The sequence below is a fragment of the Phaethon lepturus genome, unplaced genomic scaffold (assembly GCF_000687285.1).
Source record: "Phaethon lepturus isolate BGI_N335 unplaced genomic scaffold, ASM68728v1 scaffold49237, whole genome shotgun sequence".
Lineage (NCBI taxonomy): Eukaryota > Metazoa > Chordata > Aves > Phaethontiformes > Phaethontidae > Phaethon > Phaethon lepturus.
In genome coordinates this window covers 1,316-9,869 of record NW_010550717.1, presented here as the reverse complement: position 1 = coordinate 9,869, position 8,554 = coordinate 1,316, and the positions used below count along the sequence as shown (strand labels likewise).

The following is an 8,554-nucleotide window of genomic DNA, read 5'->3' as shown; positions in this document are numbered from 1 at the left end:
CCTTGGTAGGCAAGCGTACCAATGACAGGGGAACAGCTGTCCATTTACTTTCTCATTTATTACAGGCCAGCTGACACATTTGCACCCAATGATAACTGCAAACTCCATTTCTGAGATCTCTGAGGAACCCCTTATCAGGAACCTAACAGCAGTCATCATCTTTGGCATTCTGAAGAGTCAACAGGCCTGAACAGTATTAATGACTACCAGAAGTACTTTAGTACCATCACAGTAGACTCTCTGCTGATAATCTGCAACTAGTGCCTTGTTCCTAAATGGGATAGGAGAACACTTCCTTAGATTTTTTTTTTACTTTTTTTTTTTTAATCTTCCTACCTACAAAAATTGTTGAAAAAACTTCACAGAGACATTTTGTGATCTATAGAAATGCAGAGAGGGATGGAAAACCCCCAACAGCGTAAACCACTCGCGTCAGTCAACTTAGTATTTCAAGTTTTCATGCCCAAACATCAGATAGGAACAGTGTGAGTGTTTAAATAAATCCCTTCCTCCAAAGGAGGATGATAGTGTAGCTGCAAAGACTTGCTAGAGTTGTAGCAATTGTGCTGACCACAGCACAGATTCAGCGGGCATCGTTGAGCTGCCTTGCCACACTCAGGATATGCTTAGCTCCCTTGCTCAGAAGTAAACTAGCTAGTTCGACACCAAGGTTCTCTGCTGCTTCCTGGGCCTGACTGGAAACGTTCTTGGCTGTGATGCCAACATGCTGCATGTCATCATTTGGTCCATCTTCATTCTGTAAATATAAACGCCTCAACGTAGGGCAGCAGAAAGGAGCAGGCAACGAATAGTTTAAGCCGCACATGAAACAGGGCAAATTCTGTGGTCAGGAGCCTCGAGAACAGCGTGCCATTACAGTTTCCAAGGAACCAGGCCAAAAGTTAGAGACAGATTTCAACAGGTCTGGTTTTGTCATTCAACTTCAGGCTTGCATTTTGAACCCGCCCCGGTTCACATACCTGTTGAGGATAATGAACACCAGCCTGCATAGTCTCCTTCAGACTATCGGATCCATCCAAACTGTAGACTGCTCCCGTCAAATATAACTTGAAATAGACATAAGGAAGGGATTATCACAACGTTAAACAAAGAAACAGAAAGCCAACTACCCTCCCCCCCCTTTCTTTAAAAAAACACAAACTCACAACATACAAAGCTAAGTCAGGGGGGCGAGGCTTTTGTAGTGCAGTGGGATGAGCGAGAATAGCAGTACAATAGAACTGTAAGAAAAGCAATGCCTGTTGGGGAAGGTACAACCTCCCAAAGAAAAAGATTAACTTTTTTTATAGCTTCACACCTCCTTAATCTGTGGTGTAAAAACACCCATCTTCCGGAGCCAGAAGCAAGACTTCAGATCGTGGGGCACCGCTACCTCTACAGAAGGCGGGGGGAATCTAGTACTTCTGATAAGGGCGTTTTCTACGAGACTGAACTTCAGTAGCTAGACCCATTCTCATACTTCTGCTTTGGGCACAAACACGGAAGGCTCGAGTCAGGAGTCTATCCACACTAATTGGCTAGAAAGACATCTGATGCAGTTACATTCAGGGAAGGATCAGGGAACTTGCACACACCAGAATAGGTTGTCAGAAATAATGCCAGATAAGTACAAAGCACTCCTCACCTGGCCATCTTTCAGCATGGTGTTGACAGCCACAGGGACGCTACATCCACCCTCCTAAAACAGAAAGCAGCTGACACCGAGGCTCCTACGGGACCCGTTCAAAGCGGAGGCCTCTGAAAACTCTAGGCCACGCGCAACCCCCGCGTATCACTCTTCAGGCCCTTCTCGATTCAGAAGTACTTTGCGGTTTTAGGAAAGCGGGACAGGTTCCCCATACGATGGCATCGGGTCAACTAGCAGAGCAGTATTTAGCACTGCAGGCAGAGGAGAAAGGATGCCACACCTACCAGACGTTTCATAAAGGCTCTCTCAGCAATGCAGCGTAACACGGTGTCTGCATCATGCAGGGCAGATACCATATTCAGTATCTCTTGGTCTTTGGCACGAACTTCCACTGCTAAGGCACCCTAGAAGAAGAAGAAGAAGAAACATACATCATCATAATCATCATAATTGCTCAACTTCACGCATTTCTGTGCGCTCTTCGGCGTCGGTCATGAAACAGAACTCAGAGGCTTTGATGCGTTTCGCTAAGGGAGCTATGCTGCTTAGTTGTTTATAGAAATAAATTACAGAACAATCCACTGGTCACAGAGGCATCCTATAGCAGCTGCTGTAAAGGGAAGGTCAGAACTGAATTTAGCCAAGCGTTCAAGACCATGCGGTCACCTCAGACCATTCTAGAACCTATCTCCCACTGCATATCTAGAAACATCCACCCCAATGTCCCTTCGTGACGAGAAGACTAGGTAAATCCAAGCTTCCCAACCTTTTCTCAAGATAAAGATCAAGTGCTGAATGAGTAACAGTGACAAAATAATTCTTTCTAAACTGGAAATGAGACTGGGCGGGGGGAAGGAACTACACAGCAGTTGACAAACACATGTTCAAAAAAATCACTATTTCGGACAGAATTTGCAGCTTCATCACTCACAATCACTAACACATAGCCAGCCCGGGTTTCGCAACTTTGATACCCGCTGTACCAGAGCCTGCCCTGTATCTGCTACGTTGCCCCAGCATAGTCGTGCCACACATTACCTTTACCTTTTACTGTTTTTCCATTACTGATGGAAATCGGCCCCCACCACACCAGGCAACAGAGCTGACTTACCGTTCTTCCCACAAGCTGTGCCCAAACCACCGCAACAGCCAACAACAGAGTTCAACGTAGTGGTTCTTTGGCAACCAACACACGAGAAGCATTCGGCACAATAAACTACTCTGACACATCGTACTGCTGCCAGCTTTCAATACGTGGTACGGCTTAACATAGAAAAGTTGTAATGTACCTGTCCAACAGCATACAGACAATCTTCAGGGCTTAGGAGCTGGAAGAAAGTAAAATCGGAGTTAATTCAAGGTGGACCGTTCAGAAAATATGGGAAGCGAGAGCCAAATTCTATGCTCACCTCCAACATCAACTGATTTTGTGCCCAACCAAAGAAATGTTGCCTCCCCCTTCCCGTGCCTCAGTGTTTCCACCCCTGAAGTGAGATAATGCGCTTTCCTTCACCTGGACCGTAACGCTTTGTGAATTAGCTAATTGGAAAAACCTTCGTCACGCACATCCCCATGTCGCTAGACGCAAGCATTGTGAAACGCTGGGAGACTATCAGATTACAAACCGTTATTGTACCACAGAAGCCTGAAAGGTGTAAATTTCTGTATGAAGGAAACAGAAACAACCAACCAACCAACCAAAGCAAAAAAAAAAAAAAAAAAAGCCTCCCCGAAGCACATCAAACCACGAGCTAACGTGGCAACAGATTCGGCAGACCGCACACTAACCTTTGACGGGACAACTGCAGGGTCTCAAAGACAAGCGGTTGACCATTTGGCACAGAACGATATTTTCTGCGTTGCTGCTGCTCACCTGGCCAATGCGATTCTCCCAGCCCATTCTCTTCAGCCCCGCAGCAGCCAGGATGATGGCACTGAAGTCTTCTTTCTCATCTAGCTTCTTCAAGCGGGTATTTAAATTCCCCCTCTGTAGACGTGATTAAGCAAGCATAGAAACAGCAGGCAAACAGTCCTATAACCACTTAACATTCGCTCGGGTGTCTTTACAGAATGTACAGAATCCAACACCCTCCAAAGGAGTAACAGTCAGAGTACCATCCCAAAAGAAGTGTTAAATATGCACAACTGTTTCTTTAAACAGAATTTTGCCAAGCATTATGGAATATTAATTCAAGCACCGACTCTCAAAAGATACACGTGTCATTTAAGTAAGCACATTATTAACACCCAACACCAATTCCTCTTGCATAGCAAGGGACGAGGTCAGTAGGACTGAAGTAACCGTGCCTTTTACCGCTAGCTCAGCAGCCCACATCAGAAGTAGCAGCCCAAATCACATCCGGGTTATCGGGAACCGCTCGGCCTTCGGCCACGCTGCCGCAACGAACACACAGTAGGCAAACATCAAGCAGTTTTTCGAATGTTCCTTAATGTAAAAATTCACCTCCATCCTGAATCTCAGCTAGATTAAGGACGGCCTATTCTTTACGTCCTCGTGAGAAAGTAGAGGACAGAACGGGCTATGGTACGCTATACATCGCTCTCGGAATAGGTTAGTGGAGGGCAGCCTCCGAGGAAGGAGTTTGTTCTTCCCAGTCAGGTGATATTAATCAGCCTCGATTCTAGATTTCACATTAAGCTCTACTTTCCTGTTTGCAGCTTTACCCAGCTCCCACATTTTGCCAGCAAAGGATACAATATCCCTGAATTCTAACTGAGGGAACTTCTTTTTGAGCTGGGCTGCTCTCCGAAGTGAGCTGGTTCCAATCACACTGTGGGGAAAATTAGATCAATGAAAGCCAGAATACTCCTACACTTACCTCCAGCCAGAGATACGTCAGAATTTTCAAGGAAGCAAGTGACAATTTTTATTTTTTTTAACTGAAATTAAGATCCCAGAACCTGCCAATGATTTATGTCCCTTAGAAGAAAGGAAACCACTTTGTGAGGCTTAGCATAATGCCTGGCCAAAGCTAGATGCAGACAAGACGCTCCCAAGGAATCTATTTAACAGGAGATGCTTCCAGAGGTCAGCCCCTAGCCACCGTCAAAGACTGATGAAGCCTCATTTAAAGACCATAACACTCATCACAGAAAAAAAGGACTCGGCCACCCCAAACTGAAGCAGACATCGCCAGACCACTGAAGTTACTAAAATGGAGGGACTTCATCAATGATAGAAAGGCAGCAGGAAGAGAACCTGTGGAAACAGTAGGGTGTGTAACTGGAAACCACAGAAAACTGCCAGTCTGGGCAGTAAAGCGTTGCCTTTCTAGAGATGTATGCCATTCGCTTTTCTCGGTACCCTGAAACCTAAACCAGCCACAATTTTCCCGCTATCCAGACGCGCAGAAGCGCAAGACTACATTTGCGTCACAGCTAGTTTGTTTCTTCTACTGTAACACAGGAAAAATAGATCTTGCTAATAGTTACCTTAATCTGAGTCATTTCAATCAGCTCTCTCAGACAAAAGACTCCAATAATCTCCATGAAAAGGCAAGGAACGCTAGTCAGGTAGTTCAAAATGGAGAAACTGCTCGTGCTCCCAGCAGAACCCTAACAAAGCGATGCCAAAAAAACGAACGAAGAAGTCTGAACTGGCTGGGTGACAAAAAGAGCATAGTTCAGGCCCGTGCAAGCTGAAATACTGCACCAGACACCCTGCCTGCGTGGTACGCGTTTCCCAGCGGCAAGCACAATATAAAGGAGCCGGAATTCGCTCTGGAGACTGTCGTAAGAAAGGGTCTGACTTGAGAAAACATGGCAGCTCAAGCGTGGCTCGAGAGATCTAACCTCGCCCAGCATGCAGTGCTCCCGTGAGACAGCGTTGCCCTTTTCAGCAAGTGGGTTCAGTGTAATGTCTACAGAAAACTAACGGAAGGCAGTGTAAAACCGCTACAGGATCAAGCGAGGACCTCATCGACTTGCCACCGGTAACTATCAACCAACTCCTCCGGTCCGTTTTTATACCTGCCTGTCTCCCCCTCCTTCTCCCCACTCACCTCTTTTCCGGAAGGAGGCTCAGCGTTTTCCCACGGTTTTTGGGATGAAAGACAACAGCATCAAGTGGGTTTTCCCTTCTGCAAAATAACGCAAGAGCAGAATGGCTGACACGTTGTTTAACAGCAGGCTGTTAAGCTTATCAGTTCTGCTATCAGTCCCCGAAGGAACTGCCTCTGGCTCCGAAACACCCCTTTGTCATTGTAAAAGCAAGAATTTCCAGCAAGCCTGCTGGCTATGGAACACTAGGACAGCTCTAGTGTTTCCACTCTTTCAGAAATTAATCAGAGGGCGGACAAACTTTGCACACCTAAAAGGACCTAAGATGCCTTTTCCTTCCTACCGCTACCTTTACTCGCTGTAAAACACCAAGTCCCTCGGACAATCAGCCTCGTGCCCACACTTACTTGCAGACGGCACCGATGGTAAAGCCAGGAGGAAGAGAAGTTGGCAGGTCCTTCAAGGAGTGAACCACGAGGTCAACTCTGAAAATTAGAGGACAGTAATCACTGAACGGATGGTTGAGCTCACACAGAACCTACCAGAGGCCTGCAGGTCATCTACATAAAAGCGTGAATCCACCCAGGAATCCATTTGGAGAAGAGGAAGAAATTGCAGTATTCTATAGCCAGAATTACTATAAAATTCTAGCGTTACTCCAGAGAAGCCAATTCACCTTTCTCTGTCCCTCTTTTCCCACCTGTAAAATTAAGACAACACCCTCCTCCCAGCAGCGACGCGAGACACGTTACAGCCATCGGGTCGAAGGAGGGGAAGACGCTAGAGACGTTCACATGGAGGGACTCATCGAACTAATACGTAACCAGTACGTTGTCTGGTATTAGCTTCAAACTGAAAATAATAGCTAGCCAAAGTAGATAGCCAAAGTAAACGCTATCAGCTTTGTTGCAAGGGCAACAAACATCACTGTAAATGCTTGAGTCTCCAGTATTTTCTCACCAACTTCACTCGAAAATGCAGTATCACGTGCCTACGCGTCAGAGATGCCAAAGAACGTCTTTCTTTTTAAACCTACTTTAACTAAGGCATAAGCACCACAGAAATCCTCCTGAGAATACTGAAAAAGAAAGAAAGAAGGAGGGAAAAAAAACCCCACAACACTAATCTCTCTGCTCCAGCAGGAGCCTGAACCAAGTTTGTCTGTAGAAAGTTACCCAGAAAGCAGCAAAACTTGCCCATGCCCAATTCTCCTGCCTATCTAGCATGCAAATACGTTAATAAATGTTAACATGATAACACTAAATATGTTACCTGATACGTTAACACCACCGAGCAAAGTATTTTTAAAAGAAGGTACTCGTAAGCAGGAATTAGATTAGATTACATCCTCTCTGATGCGCACGTAACACACAAATCACAGGAGGAAAAAAAAAAAAAAAAAACACCACAAACTAACCGGGGCAGACCAAATGACACAACTCCACTTCAAAATACGTGGCCTAAGCCCAGCGTAGGTGGAGGGGAAAGACAATGACTTATCGAAGGATTTCTTAGCCAGAGAGGTACCAGAACAGAAGTAAACTAGGTCACGTAATGCAGCAAGCCAAAAGATGTCCAAAGACTACCACGAATGCCAGAGGAGAAAGAGGAAAACAATGAGCTCTTACTCATTTCTTTCAAGTGCATTTTCCAGCTCTTTGGTGAAGAGGCTCTTCTCCCCGATCTACACACAAATGGAGGAACATGTACATCATGTATATATCAAGTATATCATCAAATACAATTACTTCTCGTGTAGAGGAAGAAGAAAACCTTTACCTTGGAAAGCGCTGTATCCAAGATCTTGTCTCCAGTCGTTGACATGGCAACTGTTCAGAGAGAGCGTGCACAAGTAAAACACGAGGCTCAGTCAGAACACATAGGCCTAGACTGGAAACGTCAGCGTAATGCATAACGGGCAGCACAGCACCACACGCTACTGCATGAACACAGACTCAAGATAAATATAGGGGCAGCTCACTTCTAGAAACACACAGCACTCAAGACAAGTGAAACGGAGACTTCCTTCACTGTTCTCAAAAACAGAGCGAGAGGAAAGAGGGCAGGTTTTGGGATGAGCTGGCCCAACAGAAATTGCCACAGTTTTTCTCTGGAGTGCCAGCAAACAGGGATCCAGCAGTGCTCTTCAGGGCAAGGCTGGGCTCCTATTATTCCTGCACTGTTCAACCCCTCGAGGCCCAGACAGGAACGTGTCCCTAATGCATAGCGGGGTGCGGCCAGAGAGATACTAGGTTCTCAAACGGAGCGACTTAACACCGTCCGCGTGACATACTCTTAGCTTCCATTATTAGGAGCTTACGAAATCTACCTTTCTCCCCTACAAGAAACCAGCAACAGTTGCTCAGCCACACGACCTAACTGAATTCAGATGGTGCTCTTAGATAAGCGGGGTCGATCCCTCCTCCTCGTGACAGCGCTCTACACACACCTCTTGCGTGCAAAGATAAGCGGTCGGCTCCCGCTGCCACCTGCCCCAGGGGCAACATCCAGAAAAACTTACCGATCTCAAAGCGGAGGTCGGGGTATAGCTCACGGAGCGTCTTGACTACGCTGTCGGTCTGAATCCGGGCCAGCTGCAACGAAGCAGAAAGCAAAGCCCTATACAAAGAGCATCCATAGAGTAGCTAGAGAGGACTTTGCCATTCTTCGACGGTCAAGCACGCGTGACCATTACATTGTCTAAATCGAAAGCATTAGAAATAAGTAGCCCAAGTAAAATCGCTCACATGTACCAACTCCTTGAACCATGCAAACTCAGATCGTGACCAGAGCATTTCACCAAAGAATTTACTTTACTGACTAAGTGGCAGAACAACTCGTCCCCGTGACCAGCACTGTCACGACCCAAGCGTTGATAAGGCAAAG

The 8,554-nt window shown here is 46.1% G+C and overlaps 1 protein-coding gene across 1 annotated transcript in view; it reads right to left on the bottom strand.

Moving 5' to 3' along the window:
- Window positions 1–345: 345 nt before the first annotated feature.
- Window positions 346–8,554, bottom strand: part of HMBS (hydroxymethylbilane synthase) — a gene marked incomplete at its 5' end in the record, with an annotated part of 8,559 nt that continues 350 nt past the window's right edge. Inside the window, 12 exons of the mRNA XM_010290627.1 lie at window positions 346–757; window positions 981–1,067; window positions 1,646–1,699; window positions 1,933–2,052; window positions 2,938–2,976; window positions 3,522–3,635; window positions 4,365–4,440; window positions 5,671–5,748; window positions 6,076–6,153; window positions 7,297–7,352; window positions 7,448–7,497; window positions 8,190–8,313. Of these exons, the coding sequence (XP_010288929.1) occupies window positions 584–757; window positions 981–1,067; window positions 1,646–1,699; window positions 1,933–2,052; window positions 2,938–2,976; window positions 3,522–3,635; window positions 4,365–4,440; window positions 5,671–5,748; window positions 6,076–6,153; window positions 7,297–7,352; window positions 7,448–7,497; window positions 8,190–8,313 (1,050 nt within the window). The remainder of the gene's footprint in view (window positions 758–980; window positions 1,068–1,645; window positions 1,700–1,932; window positions 2,053–2,937; window positions 2,977–3,521; window positions 3,636–4,364; window positions 4,441–5,670; window positions 5,749–6,075; window positions 6,154–7,296; window positions 7,353–7,447; window positions 7,498–8,189; window positions 8,314–8,554) is intronic.